Source organism: Camelina sativa, chromosome 11 (genome assembly GCF_030686135.1).
Source record: "Camelina sativa cultivar CO46 ecotype springtype chromosome 11, ASM3068613v1".
In the NCBI taxonomy this organism is placed as follows: Eukaryota; Viridiplantae; Streptophyta; class Magnoliopsida; order Brassicales; family Brassicaceae; genus Camelina; species Camelina sativa.
Window position 1 is genome coordinate 31,918,122 of NC_141890.1, and position 18,280 is coordinate 31,936,401.

The window sequence follows — 18,280 nt, forward strand, 5'->3', positions numbered from 1 at the left end:
TAAAGAGAAACCAACTAGAGAGAATATCGGAGTCTCTCCTCTCCCCTTAAAAAAGTACTCACTATTCTCGATACCTACTCCTCTGCCCTTGTCTACTTTTAAGTACTAGCAACAAACCCTAATGATCCCTTGTCTCCATGCTACAGAGCCGTTGTGGCCACCGTACCAAGAGACAATGACCTTATTCTTTATTTAAACTAAAGTGACCTCCCTAAGAGGCTTACTAACTCCTCTTGGTCTACTGGATCCTTTTGCTTGGGCTTTTAGCCACTTGGGCTCTTCTTCCTCCTCTGGTATTGATAGAGAATTGGAGGGTGTTGCTCTGCATACATATCATAGATCTTCCCAAGACCATATACAGTAAAACCTCTATAAATTAATACTCTATAAATTAATAATCACTATAAATTAATAAATTTTGCTGGTCCCAAGTCGGACCAGTATAAAAATTAACAATATTCGATAAGATAATAAGATAATAATTTTTTTGAAATCTCAATGTAAAATATGGTCCCAATAATATCATAAATTAATAATCATGTAAATTTATATATATATATATATATATATACTGATATAATAGTGTATTTTTCTCCTAAAACTCATTTCTATAGAATATTTGTAATGTTGTATTTTCAAACTATAATGATATCTCTAAAATATTTTATAACATGTCATACAAATAATTAAATTTTAAAGTTTTAATTTTTAGATATGCATCATTTACAATTTGATAATTAGACAGATTATTAAAATATGAGAATTAATATTATTATTATTCATAAATTTGAATTTATGTATGTCATGTGTATAAGTCAATTTGTTTATAGTATTTGTAATTTATTATCAATAATGCTTTATAAATATTACAAGTTCAATTCCTAAACCATAAAATTTATAACATCCGAAAGTTTAATCTTATTTTGCTATAATTGTTCCAATTCATAATTAAAAAAAAACAATTAAAAATATATCTATAAATTAATATCATTATAAATTAATAAAATGTCTTGGTCCCAATATTATTAATTTATAGAGGTTTTACTGTATATATATATATATAGCTTTTTTCCGAAAAAATGTGGTTTTTTTCATGAAAATGAAGCTGATCAAGTTAGTTCATTACTCAGTTTCTTGTTCCTTGATGGTTGATTTATGTATATAGAAACATCTTTTTGCCATGAAAAAAAAGTAAGTCTTTTATTTGTTTTGGTCATGAACACCCAAATATATGATGAATCCATGTAGACTATGTAGTAGTATCTCTCCCCTTTGTTCTCTGTATGCTTTCTTCATGAAGTTTTTGACGACGTTTTTTTTCAATCTTTTTGTACTACACTCATCACAGAGGGATTTTATGCGACGAACAATCAGTTCCAGAAAGCGGGTCCAAAGGGTTTCGTTGAAGTGAAGGTTCTGGAGAACGACAAGCTCTATGTCCGTGTCGACTTGCCCGGTGTTCCTAACGACGCCGTTCGCCTCAGAGTTGACGCCGTTAGACAAAAGGTTGTGTTTTTTTGTCCGGCGAGACTGTCCACGACATGGACTGGGTGCGTGAGTACTCTGGAACAGCAGGTCTTGGCTGTGACTGCTGCGAGATCACTGGCCTGGAGGATGTCAAAATGAAAGATGGAGTTTTGAGGATGATTCTCTCAAGGTCAAGGGTTAAGGTGAACAAGGATCAACAGAGCCACAACAACAACGACAAGTGTACTCTCACCGTGCCTCCTTTCACAGGTTCGATCGATCCCATCAATGATATTCCTCTTTTAAAGCTAATTAATTAGTCACAATCTTTTCATGCCGGCCATATCCAATAGTTACGTTGTTGCAAAATAATACACGATCTGATGATTTTGGTTGGAACTTGCACGCATGCGCATGCGACAGGTCAATCCGGGATACGTTTGGAGGATCATCCGTACATAGTGAAAGGTCGCAAGGGAGTATTGTTTGGTACTGCAATAGTGGGAATAGGGCTTTACTATGCAGCAGACTTGCCAGGTGTTTGTAAGGATGATGTGCAAGTTGATATGTATGAGAATGGAATCAGATTCAAAGCTGAGATCAAGAACGTGTATGAGCATGATGGGAGCGGACGAACCTACCTGGGATGCATCATAAGTCCTCCTTCCAGAGTTCTACCTGTAGTTTCAAGCCACACCATCAGTTGGGATGTAGAATTTGGTGTTCTCGAGATTGTTGCTATACCTCCTGGCAACAACAACAACAACAACGCCTACTAAAGGAAGCTCTATTAAACTATGTATCACTCTCTCTCCCTCTCTTCTACTCTACTCTACTATATATGTTTTTCATTTTGGGACAAGTTACATTATTGACTAGTTTTTCTATGTTTTAAGTTGAGACAATGGTGGTATGTGTGAGAGAGAGTAAGACTCGTTTATGGCTTTTTGTGTTTGCATGCTATGGAATCAATTCAAGTGATTTCTTCAGCATGTCTTTCTTTCCCTTAATTAAGCTGGATCCATCAAATAACTCAAGAGTCCCCAAATGAATATATAGAAACCGTCATACATAAAAGGATTCTAGTCTGATTTTCTTGTCGAAATTTATCGATCAGCATCAGAGACAAGTCAAAAGTTTCGTAATCCTCATCACTCCTCTCCTTTTGCTGGTTTTGTTTTAGAAAAGAGAAAATTGGAATTTTAGTACATTTTTAAAATTTATTTAGAGAATTAGTACATTCACTATTTAAAATTAGTAAAACACATACTTTCACTATTTACTACTATTTGAATTACTTTTTAATCCTTTACAAATCATTTTATTTACAATTGTGCTATTAACATTATATATATATATATTTTTTATTAGATTATTCCTTGAATCTAATAACTAAAATACTATAATTGTAGTTAAGTTTTGAAAAATAATAAAATGTATTATTTTACCAACAAACCCTTTAGAAAACCGTAAAAACAGAGATTACTAAATTGACATCTTTTTAAACGACGGCGTTTAGGGGATGCTCGCTCAAGTTTACTACTGCCTGCGTACAAACAACAAGATTGAGAACACAATCTAATCTAAAAAGTCGAATTTCATTTGATTTGTGGTTGTATCCCCGATTCAGAAGAAACCCTGAAAGAGAAGAAGGCAAAAAAAAATGGCTGGAAGATTGAGCGGTGTGGCATCAAGAATCATGGGTGGAAACGGCGTCGTCGCCAGATCCGTCGGGTCTTCACTTCGTCAACGCTCCGGAATGGGTCTCCCCGTCGGCAAACACATCGTCCCCAATAAGCCGGTGAGTCCAAAACATAAAATCTCTTCTTGGTTTCGATTTTTTTTTTGGGAAACCCGACTCTCTCTCTCTCTGTATCTATGTATTATTGATTGATGATTCTTCTCAATTGCGACTCAGCTTTCGGTTAACGACGAGCTCATGTGGGACAACGGGACTGCCTTTCCCGAACCTTGCATTGATCGTATTGCTGATACCGTCGGAAAGGTATATTTGTGTATCTATTTAGATTTTATTATGGGCGGCCTAGTACTATATTGATTGTTTCTGATTGAGATTTTTTTTTTTTTTTTTTTGGGGGGATGATGAGAAGTATGAAGCATTGGCGTGGTTGAGTGGCGGTCTAGGGTTCTTTGCGGCTCTTGGTCTGCTCGCTGTTTTTAACGACAAAGCTTCCACAGTTCCTTTTGTAAGTCAAAAAAAAAGAAAAAAAAAAGAAAAAACAAATTAATACCCAACCCGCTTTGTCCTGAGTGTGATTTGGTCTTGCTTGTGCTTGTTACAATATCTCTATCTATATCCCTATGCATTGCAAGAGCTATTCTGTTGTTGTTATTCTACTCTGAATTTGTTTCATCATCAACCTCATTATCGTTTTCACTACACCTAAATGTGAAATTTATTCTTGCCATAGCCTTATTATTTCCTGAGACAATGTTTTTGCTGGAACTTTTGGAGTGAAGAGTTAACCTAGATTCCAACCCACATAATAATAGAATGTTCTCAATCTCTGTTTCTTCATTTGCTGACTGCCCCCAATATTTAGCTCCCTAGGTTTTGCATTTCTCTTGTGTATGAACACAAATCCCATTTTTTGCTGTTTGCTTTTGCATCTCTCACCAATGTACCGGAAGATATGGATCTTATATCCACATTGATTTCCATCATCCTGTCTTAATTGATTGATTGATTGACCCCGTACATACTAGTTAAAAGAAACACTCTCTGTGTTCTTGGGAACTCGGTAAATGCTAAGGTCATACCCGTGCAAGAGAGATACATGAAGCCTCTTAGAGGTGGGTGTATCAGCAGGCAGCAGCTAAAATATATTGAGTTAGCTCTCTTAGTGTCCCCTGGCCAATAATCATACACTTTGTATGTACCAAATGGCTATACTTTGATGAGTCTTGTTTTCAAGGATTTCAAGTAAAACACCTCTAAGAGGCTTCATATATCTCTTGCACGCTTATGATCTTACCATTTACTGAGTTGCCAGATTCTCATTAGTGCTAAGAAGCTGCTCTATAGCTTCTTGTTTATTCTTGAAGTTGCTCTGTGGCATCTCATATCTCTGCTGTTGTGTTTCTTTCTTACCAGTTACCATTGTGGTATTCATTACATGATTATCTCTTATTTTGTTGTTGCAGACACCAAGAGTGTACCCTTATGACAACCTGAGAGTTGAGCTTGGAGGAGAGCCATAGAGACCCATAACATAAAGTGATCAAACTGAAGCGTGTTTTTCAATCACTGCGTTGTTTTTCAAAATGTCTGTTATTTCTTCTGCTTACAACTTGAAGACAAAAGAATAATAAAAAAAATACTTTGTTTTTATTATATGCGTTGTCTCTGTAATTAACAGTGACCAATGAGAGAGATTCATAAGAGAAGACTTGTGGTTCAGCTGATCTTGAATTGTGTTTTGTAATCTTTAGAAATAAATCTCTCCCACAATTGATAGTTAGCGTTAGCGCCATGTGTCGAAGTAAGTTTGAGCCTCATAGTAGTACGACTCCGAACAAAGACAGAATAAATGCGACTTAGCCTAATGTGGCATGTGAGTGGGACATTCCGAGAGAAACTTGAACTTGTCCACCTCCATTTGGGTATTATACCAAACTGTAGAGTTTAAACTTTGGTACTCCTTCCCTAATTTTTGTATAAACTCATGTCTTATACGCATTTGTTTATGCATCTCTTCGTTTTCTCTGATGATTATCTTATCAAAATCCATCACGACAAGTAGTATGTTAGGGACGAATTTTTGTATGGCGCGTCCAGTTATATATATATACGGACAACAAACAAATGAATATAGCTTACGGGTAAAAAGTTCATTTGTTGAAAGAAGATTGGTGTGACGGTCTTTAACACATTTCTCTACTAAAAAGAAGACTTAAAGAAACTAATTAAAAACTAAAATTGAAATTTGATTAGTGTAGGATGATGAATTGGATTTGACTTGTACAAATACACGTTTAAATAATGTTATGGGGTAAGTTTGGATAGACATCACCTCAGCTCAGCTGAATAAAACAAGTTGATAATCAAATAATCAACGGACTAACCTTTTGAAATGGTACTGGAATAAAAAGACAGCCACGTCACATGAGTCATGATGAAATATTATTTCAAATACACTTATGAAATATATTCCATGTCTGAGGAAAACAGCTGATTCATGATCAAATCATCAATATGATCTGCCAACGTGTCATCCCTACTGGCTCTAATTCAACCTGATCGTTTTGGACCCCTTCAAAACAAAGATTATTGTTGGTACCACACCCATCTCTTTCTCTCTCTCGTTATGTTATCTTATTTATATTCGATTATTTAAGGGAATAGTACTTCTTAGTCTTCCTTTTTGTTTGCAAACTGGATATAGCAAACCTCATCGTACGTACATAATACACATGCATGTCTCTGTGTGTGAGCTTATCGTTAGACCAAGTGCATATATGATATATCTTAAGAGAGATTTGACAGAAAATAAAAAGATTGGCCACCCACCAAATACATGTTCGATTCTTGAACATTTCTTCATCGTTTTGTAAGTATATGAATAATGATTATTACAACAATAGTATTCTTCTTATTATTGGATAAAAAGGACAAAAAAGAGGAAGGTATGAACCAGGGAAGTTGGGCTCTGGAGGAGTACCAAAGGCTGCATAATATAACGTCTCTCTCTCTCTCTCTCTACTCTTGCCAAATGGCTTTCCGTTCCTTCTCTTTTCTCCTCATTTATTTCTTCTATATATTGCACCATTTTCATAACCTCTTTTAAGTTTTCATTCTTGTCATTAAAGGAAATTTTTTTTGTGTCGCATACGAAATTACAAAGAATAATATAAATGGTTCACATCTATAAATATAGTGTATAAGGGATGTATCTAGTACATTATTTTTTCCAAGTTTTGAAAATGTTAATTCACTTCTTTTCTTATACTGCAAAATTTCACAATTTTTACAATTTTTGTTGAAAAATGATTTCGATACAATTATATCGAAAATATAATCAGAACAAACAAAACATTATTAATTTACCAGAACTTGCGATATAATGTCTTTATCATAATTTTATATAAACTTATTCAGCTGAATTTTGTATTGTTCAAATATTAAATTATTCTATTTTCTACTATTCATACTTCTTCGTTTCTTCTTCCATTTTCTAGGGGAATTTTTTTTTTTAAAAAAAAATAGATATATTTTTAATTTTATGCAATATTTATTAGTTATTATTGCAGAATATTAAAATTCAAAAAAATTCATTAAATCACAAAAATGCATTAACAATCAATTTATAATATATTTTCTTAATATGTATGAATAACCTAAAATGGATTAATAAGAAATCAATGGAGTATAAGTATAACATATTAATCAAAGCTATATTGTGGATAAAACTAAACTTGTGAATTTGAGGGGGTGTATTCAACTTTATATTTTGAATGATTTTAGTTGTTAATGAATTTTAGTTATTTTGGATGAATTTATAGAAGTTTTAAGGTAGATTTTCAAAACAAATAAGTATTGGTTTTTACTAACTTTAAAAAACCATGATTGAATAACAGGATAAAAATCATGATTGAATAACAGGATATATGTTATTTTAATACTATAAAATTACTTGAAATATTTTGATTGAATATACCTCTATGTCATAAATGAAGAAACTATATAGCCTACAATCAAGTTTATGTACAACTCTTCATATTACATATATTTTTCTAATGCTAAACTTGATCCCTAGAGTACTTAGTTTTATTACATGACAATAATTTCATGGGTCATTAATTAGCATATACTCCCTTCTCACATAAATTGATGTTTCAATAGTTTCACACATATTAAAAAAAGTTAAGCTTTTTATTTTTAAACTAATTTATAATTATTTTATAATAAAAAAAAGCATCACCATATTATGTCACTTGAATAAAATATAAAATTAAAAAAATCACTTTACCAATTTTTTAAAAACAAAAATAAATCCTATAACATCAATCAATCAGTATATAAGCCATCATCACAGCTTCTTCGCCACTTGTAATTTGCGAGAAAGCCCATCATTTTCATGGGTCAGTTATATATTAAAATATGAAGTTAAAAAGAAAAAAATTCAAACAATATCTTCCTTAGAGAAACTGAAAAGTCATCAATCATATTCAAATATAAAATGACCTTTATATTATGTTTACCCATTATCCAATAATTCGATTTTGTCGATTCAAGGACTATACATTTAATTGCCTCTAAACTACTAGTCTGACCCCATACATTGTCAATAAAATTGTGTGAACCAGCAAATATTTGTGATTCACGTTGGATATTAACATTTTAGGTGAAAGAAAAATACAAATTAAATTTTCAAAACAGAAACAAACAAAGCAAAAAAAAAAAAAAACATTTTGCAGGGATAAAAAGAACATTGAGTAAATATAAACGCCTTTACATAAATACTAAACATGTGTCACTCACGCTCATAAAACCGAATATTTTGTTATACGACCACACAAATTAAGTCTACACATAATTATACAAAAAAAGATTTGCCAAACACATTATAATATTAAAATAAATAAATATATAAAAAGGCTCCTCTTCATCTCTCTTCAAAGTTGTAATTACATTTCTCTATTTTTTTTTTTTTTTTTTTTTGTTTTTGTTGGTCCTTCCATTAGAAACGGAATAAACAGAATGAACGGTGGTGATGTCACCGTCGCCGTCACCGGATCCGACGATCTGAAATCTCCACTTTTACCGGTCGTCCATAATGAGGAACCATTCGAACGGGAAACGGTGGGGCAACAACTTCGGGCAATATTCGCGCCTAAAAACTGTTAGGGCATGATTAGTGGGAGTTACCAGGGTGATACTTTTATTAAACAAATAATAAAAAGAGGAGAGAGAAGCTAAAACCAAAAGAAACGTTACTTGCTGGAGAACTTTAAGAATCGTTACTTGCTTGAAACTAGACACATGTCTTTCATTTATTGGTGTACATATTAAAAATAAATAAAAAAGAAAAATGTATAGTAAATCTTTTTTTTTTTTTTTTTCTGAGAAACAATTGATCGGTTCTCCACTAAAGATGGTCTTACATCGCTCTTGGTCCTCTCCTTTGCGCCGTCGTGTGTCTATGCGTACGCCTCGGCGGTGATGACACGAAGACGGCCAAAAACATGCTCGGCGTTCTTGCTTGGATGTTCGCGTGGTGGTTGACGGAGGCTGTTCCGATGCCCATCACCTCCATGACGCCGCTTTTCCTCTTCCCTCTCTTTGGAATCTCGGCGGCGGATGTAGTGGCAGATTCTTACATGGATGACGTCATCTCCCTTGTCCTCGGCAGCTTCATCCTCGCTCTCGCCGTCGAACACTACAACATCCACCGCCGACTCGCCCTTAACGTACGTTTGTCTTCTTCTCTCTTTCTTTCCACGTACTAATTCATTTAGTTATTAATCATCATTTTATCCTATTTTCGCCATCTTATGTTAGAAGAATAACGGTGTTCTTTAAAATACTACTACTTCCGTTTTAAAATATAGGATGTTTAGAAGCATTTTTGTTTCATAATATAGAACGTTTCCAATTTTCTATGCAATTTTTAGATTAATTATATATTTTATATTATACAGATTTGTTTATGATTAGTTAAATTTTTTAAAAGTAACTATTTCTTAATATTCGTGTTTTCACTAAAATATCCTATATTTTGAAACGGAGGGAATAAGATATTTGAATGTGTGTTGAGGGAACGTGTAGCCATGTAGGGGCTAGCTCTAATTCATTTTAGGAAATATTGAAATAATAATGAGATAATTTGTGCCGGTGAACTAATTAATTACAGGTTTACAACTATACGTATTACCTAGGTGGAGTGCTTCAATTGAATCCACACACATAAAATTATACATTTATTATTATAACATAAGAATGGACCACCATATATATACGTGGCGATGCCAGATTATGTTTTTACTTCGCCCTACACATTTATTTTGTTTTAATTCTTCATTACAAAAAATTCAAAATCAATTGTATCTACATGACTTTTGTTGTTCCAGAAAATTCAAAGTCGATAAATTGATCATATATGGTTAAGTTGTTACTTATTAACTATTTTACCTATACTTTGTATGATAGATGAGGAGTCATTTCATGGACTATGGCCCTTAGGCCAATCCATACCATTTATACGACAACAAAACATGCATAGATGAGAGACACGTTAACACTATGTTTTCCGGAACTATTGATCAAAAGCAATGAGTATGATTTAGTTTGTGCGGGATCCAATCATTAGTTCACAAGTCACAACTTCATTCATTATATTATTTATTTACTATATATGATCATTAACATTACGAGATAATTCCTAATTGAGTGGAGCTGATCACCACGTATCTAATTATGATAAGTTAATAACATAACTGAATGGATAATATAATTCTTGAAATAGATAACGTTGGTGTTCTGCGTGGAGCCGCTAAACGCGCCGCTTCTTCTGCTTGGCATCTGCGCCACAACGGCGTTCGTGAGCATGTGGATGCACAACGTAGCGGCTGCAGTCATGATGATGCCAGTCGCTACGGGGATACTTCAGAGACTGCCCTCTTCATCTTCTTCGTCGGAAGTTGTGCCTCCTGCGGTGGGGAAGTTTTGTAGGGCGGTGGTGCTAGGTGTGATTTACTCGGCAGCAGTGGGTGGAATGAGCACACTCACTGGAACAGGTGTGAATCTGATACTTGTGGGAATGTGGAAGAGTTATTTCCCGGAGGCTGATCCTATCAGTTTCAGCCAATGGTTCTTCTTTGGCTTCCCACTGGCATTGTGCATATTCGTGGTCCTTTGGGGTGTTCTATGTGTTATGTATTGTCCCAAAGGCGCAGGAAAAGCTCTGTCTCCTTATCTCCATAAATCTCATCTCAAGAGAGAGCTTGAGTTGTTAGGACCAATGAACTTCGCTGAGAAGATGGTCCTAGCCGTGTTTGGTGGGTTGGTATTGTTGTGGATGACAAGAAACATAACCGATGACATCCCCGGCTGGGGTGTGATCTTCAACGGCCGGGCTGGGGATGGAACGGTGAGTGTGATGATGGCGACATTGCTCTTTATAATCCCAAGCAAGATTAAAAAAGGAGAGAAGCTGATGGATTGGAGCAAGTGCAAGAAGCTTCCATGGAACATAGTCTTGTTATTGGGAGCTGGATTCGCTATAGCCGATGGAGTGCGCACAAGTGGCTTAGCTGAAGTCTTGTCAAAAGGGCTAGTGTTTCTCGAAACAGCTCCTTATTGGGCGATTGCTCCAACCGTTTGTCTCATCGCTGCTACCATCACAGAGTTCACCTCAAACAACGCAACCACTACGTTGTTGGTTCCGTTACTGATCGAGATCGCAAAGACCATGGGAATCCACCCTCTACTCCTGATGGTTCCAGGTGCCATCGGGGCTCAGTTCGCTTTCTTGCTCCCCACGGGAACACCTTCTAACGTGGTTGGGTTCACGACAGGGCATATCGAGATCAAAGACATGATCATGACAGGCTTTCCTCTCAAAATCGCCGGAACCATCTTCCTCTCCATCTTGATGCCCACTCTTGGTATCCCTAGTCTTACTCAAAATTATCAACACTCATTCTTCTTTATAAATTCATTTAAAATATCAAGTTTGCTAATATATATTATTACATGACAACGGCAGGGGCTTACGTTTTTGCATCAAAGGGAGGAGTTTAGTTATACGAGCGAAGCACAAGACCATATGGACAGTACTATTGTACCATATAAGTTTATAAATTACCCTGTTATATATATATATATATGTGTAGATAATTACTAATATGGTCAATATATGGATGATGGAATTGGGAAAATTAGATGTGGTCAAAATTCAGAAAAACAAAATCGGCCCATTTTTGTAATTCGCTCGATTATAGTTTTCCGGTTACGATTGCTTTCTTTTGTGCTTCGAACGTACCGGTAAGTTTGGTCCTTTCTTGATTTTGTTTCTGTGTGTAAAGGGTTAATTAGTAAATATGAAAATATGAATGCGTTCTCATCTTGCTAATGAAACCAGTACACTAGTGGCAGTCCCCAGCGGTCCTACTTGTCCAAACCACGTCATTGTCCAGCTGTGTTTTCTTCTGTTTTCGGGTTTCTACAAACACAACAAAAATGCAAAAAAACAAGAAAAAGAAAAAATATCTAATAAATTGTTTGATTATATCAATTATTATCACAATTATAATGTCTTGTTTGATAATTTAGTTTTTTTTTGTCCTTTACACTCAGTTCATCTTATTGATTTGTCTTTTGCTATATAGTTGTCTATATGTAGGCTGAATTTTAAAAACGGATAATACAATTAACATATTAATATAATAGTACATCTTTTTCAAGAATTATATTAATGAGTTTTATTTTTTTTTTACCAATAAATTATGATGTAAATGCAAAGCAGAAGAAATAAGTTTCACATAAATGTGAAATTAAATATTTTATGCAATCAGAAATAAAAATCTGCTTTTTAAAAAAAAAAAATCTAGAATTCCACGACACGTCATGCAACGTGGCAGACCTCTCTGGTATAAAGAAGAGCACATAATAAAACCTATCTTGGGCAATAATACAACATAAATCAAGGTTTGAGTGAAACAAGAAACAACAACGAACGGTTACAGGGCAAAATGAAGGTCATCTCCCTTGTTCTTCTCCTCTCTCTCGCCCTGGTAGTCGTCCCTCTCTACGAGGTCTCCGCGGAGACCCGTGTCGGTGGCTGGAGTCCGATAAGCGACGTCAAAGACCCTCACGTCGTAGAGATCGGCGAGTTCGCGGTTTCCGAGTACGACAAACGGAGTAAGTTGGGACTCAAGTTCGAGACGGTTGTTAGCGGCGAGACTCAGGTGGTTTCTGGCACGAATTATCGGCTTACGGTTGCGGCTAATGACGGAGGAGCGAGCAAGAACTACGAGGCGATGGTTTGGGAAAAGCCTTGGTTGAAATTCATGAATCTCACTTCCTTCAAGCCCGTCAATAATGGTCGTCGTCGTCGCTTCCTCTGAGGCAAGCCACTTGCTATGTAATAATGTATGTAACCGCTCTTTCGTAAACTGCAGAAAAAAAGAAAGTTAAAAATAAACGAAGGCAATTAATTAATTAATGTCCTATTTTTCTGTAATATATATAAAATTTTGGTTTGAGAAAAAAAAAAAGATATGAAGAAGAAATAATTGAACAAGTTTTGACATAACCGCTGATTATGCCGGATAATCTGCTACAGAGATTATGGGTCAGTCACGAGACCGTTGAGTGAGAGAGAGAGATGGATGTATCTGACAATACTAATAAGTTTTTTTGAAATTAATTAGTCAAAAAATTACAAAAGAGGAGAGGAGACAAACATGTGAGGGGGGGGGGGGAGAGAGTGAAGGTGTAAAGTGAACATGTCATTTGTCTTTGGTCCATCAATCCATAGCTCATTTACATGTGACCTTTTCTTTTGTTTGTCCAACTGTACCCTTCTTCTTCTTCTACTTTCACCACCATTTATGTTTTCATTATCATCATCATATATTGAAAATAATGTATCAAGTGTTCTAAATAACATATATATATATATTTGATATTGCTAACATTTACCGTTTTAACTATTAAAATGGTAATTTAGATGGTAGTGTATTGTATAATATTACCCCCAATAAAATTACCCAAGGATTCGATTTTTTTTGTGACCACTTTGAAGAACAATTGATTAAAATTACTTAATTAAATGACCCCAAAGAAAAAAAACAAAATATAAATTAGTTTTAAAATCCGAGGGGGGGGGGGGAGCAAGAGAGAGAGGGGTGAAAATAGGCATTTGTTCTTTCTCTCTTTCTTATATGCGCTAAAAATGGTGAAAGGCGAGGAGATATAGGAGAGAATCGAGAATCCCATATCCACGAGGAGGAGGAGACAAAAGTTTCAGTTTTTCGGAAATAGTATTGTCTTGAGTTGTGAGAAAAAAAAGGGAGGGGGGAGAAGAAGGAAAGGTGTAAGGATAGGGTCGTGCGTGTCAACGAGAGGTGCTGGACGTGAAGCCTCCTCCTCCGCATCGGCGGCGAGGAGGCTTCCGTCTCAGCACCACCTCAGCGGCAGCCTTAGCTCCTCTGTCTACGGCGTCGGAGATCCGTCCGATCAATCCGATATCGGCGGTGCTAAGATGAAAGGGCTTTTCAAGTCCAAGCCTCGCACTCCGGCTGACCTTGTTCGACAAACGCGCGATCTCCTTCTCTTCGCCCATCCGTCTAACTCTCTGCCTGACCTCCGTGAATCCAAACGCGATGAAAAGGTTTCATTTTTTCTCTATTCCCCCCCCCCCCCCTTTTATAAAACATAAACAAGTTTGTTTCTTTTTTCTTTGTTTTGGTTCTCATTCAAACAAAACATCAAATCATGAAATTGGTGTCTTCATTACAACAATGATGTCGTTGCTCTCTCTGTGGGGTTGATAGATAGATATATATATGTGTGGTTGCAGATGGCGGAATTAAGCCGGAATATCCGTGACATGAAATCGATTCTCTATGGAAACAGCGAGGCAGAGCCTGTAGCTGAAGCTTGTGCACAATTGACTCAAGAGTTCTTTAAAGAGGATACTCTACGCCTCTTGATTTCTTGTCTCCCTAAACTCAACTTGGAGGTAACTATTTATTTCCCTTATTTCTTTCTTTGACATGTATTATATTATTCGATTCGATGGTTGAATTCCGAAAAATTAATCAGGCCAGGAAAGATGCTACACAAGTTGTTGCAAATCTACAGAGGCAACAAGTCAATTCACGCTTGATTGCATCTGATTATTTAGAAGCCAACATCGATCTCATGGATGTTCTCATCGAAGGGTGTGTGTTGCTGTTTAGTTGGCAGTTTTACAAATTTAGAGATTCCTTTAAATTTATCATTTTTTCAATAGCTTTCCATGTTATATATGTCAGGTTCGAGAACACAGACATGGCTTTACACTATGGTGCTATGTTTAGGGAGTGCATCCGTCATCAGATTGTTGCCAAGTGAGCTTATCTTTTGCTTTACTTTTAAACCTGTCAAGTAAAAATTTATTGTTTCAGAGAATAATGACAATTTGTTTACTAACAACATAATTTCCTTGGATTCAGATATGTTTTGGAGTCTGACCATGTGAAGAAGTTCTTCGATTACATACAGCTTCCTAATTTCGACATTGCTGCCGATGCTGCTGCTACTTTTAAGGTTCCAAATCACTCCTACTTTTGCTTGAATCTTTTGCTTGCATCTTTTCCTGTATCAGGACGCAATGATAACTCCCAACACTGTTGTTTGTTCTGACAGGAACTGCTGACAAGGCATAAATCTACTGTTGCCGAGTTTCTCACCAAGAATGAAGAATGGGTAAGTATTTTTTAATAACATTAAATACGGATTCCTAGATTTGTGCTTGAGGGCAGAACATTGTGAATTATGCTCTGAAGGTCCTGTGTCAGACTCACAATGCTTCAACTCTTTGGTCTGCAGTTTTTTGCAGACTACAATTCAAAGCTTCTTGAATCAAGTAATTATATAACCAGACGGCAAGCTATTAAGGTAGGGTAACTTATACGAGAGTCTATAAAATGGAACGTGATCAGGCTGATGTATTGTATTGTGTAAACCTTAAACAGTTATTGGGTGACATATTACTGGATCGATCAAATTCAGCTGTGATGACGAAATATGTGAGCTCAAGGGATAACTTGAGGATTCTCATGAATCTTCTGAGAGTACGATGCTTTAACCGAATACCCTCGTCGATATTTATGTTGTTGATCATTGGGGAAATAAATTCAATATCTTTGGATTACAGGAGTCAAGCAAGAGCATCCAAATAGAAGCATTCCATGTCTTCAAGGTATAGTTTTACTACCTTGAAAACGACTTTCACTATGTCAGTCCAACGTGACTGTACTGAGATTATCGTTGCTGCTGTTCAGCTGTTTGCAGCAAACCAAAACAAGCCTGCAGATATAGTCAACATTCTGGTGGCAAACAGAAGCAAGCTCCTGAGATTGTTGGCTGATGTGAAACCAGACAAAGGTATGGAGGTCCTGTTAAGTGACAGTTTGTATCCGATCCTTCTCCTGCTTAACCTTAAAAAAATCCTTTGTTTGGTTCATTATGTTGGCAGAGGATGAGAGGTTTGAAGCAGACAAAAGTCAGGTGTTGAGAGAAATCGCAGCCCTTGAGCCGCGAGATCTTGCTTAAATCAACCAGTGGAAATCATCCTTCCTTCCCTTTGAAAACACTCGAAAAGACATTTTTGAAGCATCTTCTTGTTTTTGTTTATTAGGTAACCAATCTCTCTCTCACGTTCTCACTCACACACACACATACACACACACACACACACACACAGACAAGATAATTATTCGATTTATGTACTCACATGTACACTCACCTCACTGTTGATGAATAAAAGGCTTTGTCAAACTCGGATGAGGTCACATGTACACATCGTGAATATTGTAAAAGAGCACAACTGTCAAATGCTTCAAAGGACTTCAACAACTATTAAACATCAAATGTATTTTAATTTAATCTAGCAAATATACTGTATGTAATAACCCAAAAAGCAAACCAAAAATTAACCATAAATTTTCACTCTCTAATCTTTTACGCAAAAGCAAAGCGTATAGAGACCCGACCATCGTTGCCTTCTCGCTGACCCATTTTGGCAGATTCCTCTGTTTTCCCTCTCTTTATGACTACATACCAAGTAAACGCTTCGAGCACGGCCGCGGCTATGCCCAGTACTACGATTATACCGGTGTAAGTGTTTCTCCACTGCTTCCTAGGGCTCAAGATGTCTAGTCCTTTGAAAACATTCACCACTGCAAGGATGACCACGGTATAGCCTATGGTATGATGGTAAATGTTCCAGTAGACTCTGTACTTGTGCTCTGGTTTAGGTCTCAGAAACATAGCGAACACCTAACGTGTGCCACAAACAATTGAGTTATACAATATGCATTATTTTGAGTTATACAATATGCCTTACTGTACTATTGTTTTGAAATCTACCTGAATCGTTGCGAGGCAGAAGAGAGCGATTCCAACAACACGGTGAGTGGTAAACTGAATCCCGGCTGATTCACTGCCCAGTTTGAGACCGGTGGCCCAACCAGCAACACCAATGATGTAAGCAGAAGACTGGCAGAAAACATGAAGGTAGAACCAAGCAGGATCTGCTGATTTGGAGACTTTCAAGTAGCGAGCAATGATTGCCCCTATTGGCATCATTATCCCCCAGCTCACTCCGTTCAATATGCCATGTATCTGTAATCATACTAGAGATCAATCCCAAATTTCAAACAAGAAAGGAGTAAAAAAAAAACTTCTTTTGATGAATCTATCGACTGACGTTGCGTTTGCGTAGCTTAGAATCTCCTCCTCCTCCTCCGGTAGAGGTGGAGGTGGATCCTAATGCACCGGATACAAGATTCATCGTAGAAACAGACCGAACGTTGTTGCCAGAAGTTGGATGAGGCAGAGGATTGTTCCCTGAAAGAGACCCATCTTGCCACACAGTGTTAATGATCCCACCGTTTGCAAGTGGAAGATTCAGAGTTGCGAAGATGACCATCTCGTTGTTTTGGTAAGTGGCAGACAACTCTGAGACGTTGAAACTCGCTCAGCTTCTTGGAGACTCATTTGGTAGCTGCTGATGGGTGACGTGTAAGCCCTAACGGTACCGTCTGATTGTGGATAAGCCACAAAGGCTTGAGCTCCGACCATGCCTGTGGACGTGGGATTCACGGCCCATGCCACCCATTTCCCGGTAGTGAGTTTCGTGTGGCGATAAGCGATTTGGAGATTGCCGGAAGAAGAATCATAAGTGTAGTGGAGGAAGGAATCAAGAACAGAGAGGTCGTTGCAAGACTTAAAGAGACGGTTACTTGAGAATTTGTAGTTGGAACATGTCTGAGCCAAGGCGGATTCAGCGATGATGCAGATGAGAACAAAGAGGCAGAGTAGAAGATTTAAGGATTTGGCCATGGAAACAGAAAGTGTGAGTACTTAAGATTGGTGGGAGAAGAATGGGATATTAAGTATGAAAGGGGAATTAGAGAGAAGAAGGAGAGATTAAGTATGTATGAATAGAAAGTGGAACAAGTAGGGTTAGGTTTGTTAGTTAAACTGTCTTAATAAAGAATCTCTTATATTCTTTCTCTTCATCACCACACTTGTCCTATTTTTCATAGTTTTTCCTCTGCTTTCTTGTTCATCTATCAATTGCAATGTTTACCTTAGAGTAACCAATGGAAACATTATAAATGAAGCGTTCATTATTTACCCTAACAAGATTTGACGTGTAATGTATTTCTTCCTTAGAGTCTTTTTAATTAACCCTCTTAAGCAAAAAAACAAATAAAACGAGGACGTTAATAAACATGGTTAAAAAGTATAAATATATGAATGACGATCGCGTCCGGGAATGACGGGTTTGACGGGAATAACGATCGCGTCCGGGAATGACCAAGGGATATTGTCCTAGTCGGGATGGAACTAGGACGGGAAAAGACTTGATCTATTCGGAAATTGACCAAGATCAAGGGAAATAGATTTCATCGGGAAAGACGTAGATCAAGGAAAAATGACCAAGTCCCAAAAAGAGCATGATCGAGAATAAATCAAGTCTCAAAGTGGACAAAGGTCGGAAATATTTACACCCACCGAATTCAAGTAAGAATTTATTTTAAGGGGGGTAGACTTGTAATGTCCGTGTCCCGCTAT

General features: G+C 36.6%; 6 protein-coding genes across 7 annotated transcripts; 5 read left to right on the plus strand and 1 right to left on the minus strand.

Annotated features, from left to right (window-relative positions):
• The first annotated feature begins 1,347 nt into the window (after positions 1 to 1,347).
• On the plus strand, positions 1,348 to 2,459 carry LOC104728489 (uncharacterized). Its single transcript, XM_087476514.1, has 2 exons — positions 1,348 to 1,737; positions 1,891 to 2,459. The coding sequence occupies exons 1-2, from the start codon at positions 1,542 to 1,544 to the stop codon at positions 2,244 to 2,246; spliced, it is 552 nt and encodes a 183-aa protein (XP_087332640.1). The 5' UTR covers positions 1,348 to 1,541; the 3' UTR covers positions 2,247 to 2,459.
• Positions 2,460 to 2,885: 426 nt separating this feature from the next.
• LOC104724608 (NADH dehydrogenase [ubiquinone] 1 beta subcomplex subunit 8, mitochondrial) lies at positions 2,886 to 4,893 on the plus strand. Its single transcript, XM_010443135.3, has 4 exons — positions 2,886 to 3,268; positions 3,386 to 3,472; positions 3,579 to 3,674; positions 4,633 to 4,893. Exons 1-4 carry the CDS (start codon positions 3,131 to 3,133, stop codon positions 4,687 to 4,689), a joined length of 378 nt encoding a protein of 125 aa, XP_010441437.1. The 5' UTR covers positions 2,886 to 3,130; the 3' UTR covers positions 4,690 to 4,893.
• Positions 4,894 to 7,898: 3,005 nt separating this feature from the next.
• LOC104724609 (tonoplast dicarboxylate transporter-like) lies at positions 7,899 to 11,452 on the plus strand. 2 transcript variants are annotated; one of them, XM_010443136.2, is made up of 4 exons: positions 7,899 to 8,331; positions 8,589 to 8,898; positions 9,954 to 11,094; positions 11,196 to 11,452. In XM_010443136.2, exons 1-4 carry the CDS (start codon positions 8,189 to 8,191, stop codon positions 11,228 to 11,230), a joined length of 1,629 nt encoding a protein of 542 aa, XP_010441438.1. In that variant the 5' UTR covers positions 7,899 to 8,188; the 3' UTR covers positions 11,231 to 11,452. The 2 variants fall into 2 exon arrangements, with proteins under 2 accessions (XP_010441438.1, XP_087330533.1); XM_087474407.1 differs by having other exon boundaries at positions 7,976 to 8,330; positions 8,583 to 8,898.
• Positions 11,453 to 12,100: 648 nt separating this feature from the next.
• Positions 12,101 to 12,649, plus strand: LOC104724610 (cysteine proteinase inhibitor 5). Its single transcript, XM_010443137.3, has one exon. The coding sequence runs from the start codon at positions 12,181 to 12,183 to the stop codon at positions 12,553 to 12,555; it is 375 nt and encodes a 124-aa protein (XP_010441439.1). The 5' UTR covers positions 12,101 to 12,180; the 3' UTR covers positions 12,556 to 12,649.
• Positions 12,650 to 12,971: 322 nt separating this feature from the next.
• Positions 12,972 to 15,976, plus strand: LOC104724612 (putative MO25-like protein At5g47540). The gene is made up of 11 exons (XM_010443140.2): positions 12,972 to 13,823; positions 14,013 to 14,174; positions 14,258 to 14,376; positions 14,470 to 14,544; positions 14,650 to 14,743; positions 14,843 to 14,902; positions 15,026 to 15,094; positions 15,172 to 15,270; positions 15,354 to 15,398; positions 15,481 to 15,583; positions 15,675 to 15,976. The coding sequence occupies exons 1-11, from the start codon at positions 13,695 to 13,697 to the stop codon at positions 15,749 to 15,751; spliced, it is 1,032 nt and encodes a 343-aa protein (XP_010441442.1). The 5' UTR covers positions 12,972 to 13,694; the 3' UTR covers positions 15,752 to 15,976.
• Positions 15,977 to 16,033: 57 nt separating this feature from the next.
• Positions 16,034 to 17,634, minus strand: LOC104724611 (cytochrome b561 and DOMON domain-containing protein At5g47530-like). Its single transcript, XM_010443139.3, has 3 exons — positions 16,908 to 17,634; positions 16,568 to 16,822; positions 16,034 to 16,477 (listed from the first exon to the last, which is right to left on the minus strand). The coding sequence occupies exons 1-3, from the start codon at positions 17,127 to 17,129 to the stop codon at positions 16,160 to 16,162; spliced, it is 795 nt and encodes a 264-aa protein (XP_010441441.2). The 5' UTR covers positions 17,130 to 17,634; the 3' UTR covers positions 16,034 to 16,159.
• Positions 17,635 to 18,280: the final 646 nt, after the last annotated feature.

Coding starts and splice junctions, on each gene's coding strand:
- LOC104728489 (XM_087476514.1), top strand. CDS start 1,542: ATGGACTGGGTGCGTGAGTACTCTGGAACAGCAGGTCTTGGCTGTGAC. Junction 1,738..1,890: donor CACCGTGCCTCCTTTCACAG/GTTCGATCGATC, acceptor CGCATGCGACAG/GTCAATCCGGGATACGTTTG.
- LOC104724608 (XM_010443135.3), top strand. CDS start 3,131: ATGGCTGGAAGATTGAGCGGTGTGGCATCAAGAATCATGGGTGGAAAC. Junction 3,269..3,385: donor ACATCGTCCCCAATAAGCCG/GTGAGTCCAAAA, acceptor ATTGCGACTCAG/CTTTCGGTTAACGACGAGCT. Junction 3,473..3,578: donor TTGCTGATACCGTCGGAAAG/GTATATTTGTGT, acceptor GATGATGAGAAG/TATGAAGCATTGGCGTGGTT.
- LOC104724609 (XM_010443136.2), top strand. CDS start 8,189: ATGAACGGTGGTGATGTCACCGTCGCCGTCACCGGATCCGACGATCTG. Junction 8,332..8,588: donor ATATTCGCGCCTAAAAACTG/TTAGGGCATGAT, acceptor CTAAAGATGGTC/TTACATCGCTCTTGGTCCTC. Junction 8,899..9,953: donor ACCGCCGACTCGCCCTTAAC/GTACGTTTGTCT, acceptor TTCTTGAAATAG/ATAACGTTGGTGTTCTGCGT.
- LOC104724610 (XM_010443137.3), top strand. CDS start 12,181: ATGAAGGTCATCTCCCTTGTTCTTCTCCTCTCTCTCGCCCTGGTAGTC.
- LOC104724612 (XM_010443140.2), top strand. CDS start 13,695: ATGAAAGGGCTTTTCAAGTCCAAGCCTCGCACTCCGGCTGACCTTGTT. Junction 14,377..14,469: donor ATGGATGTTCTCATCGAAGG/GTGTGTGTTGCT, acceptor TATATATGTCAG/GTTCGAGAACACAGACATGG. Junction 14,903..15,025: donor TCACCAAGAATGAAGAATGG/GTAAGTATTTTT, acceptor TTTGGTCTGCAG/TTTTTTGCAGACTACAATTC.
- LOC104724611 (XM_010443139.3), bottom strand. CDS start 17,129: ATGGTCATCTTCGCAACTCTGAATCTTCCACTTGCAAACGGTGGGATC. Junction 16,823..16,907: donor CTAAGCTACGCAAACGCAAC/GTCAGTCGATAG, acceptor GTATGATTACAG/ATACATGGCATATTGAACGG. Junction 16,478..16,567: donor TCTGCCTCGCAACGATTCAG/GTAGATTTCAAA, acceptor GGCACACGTTAG/GTGTTCGCTATGTTTCTGAG.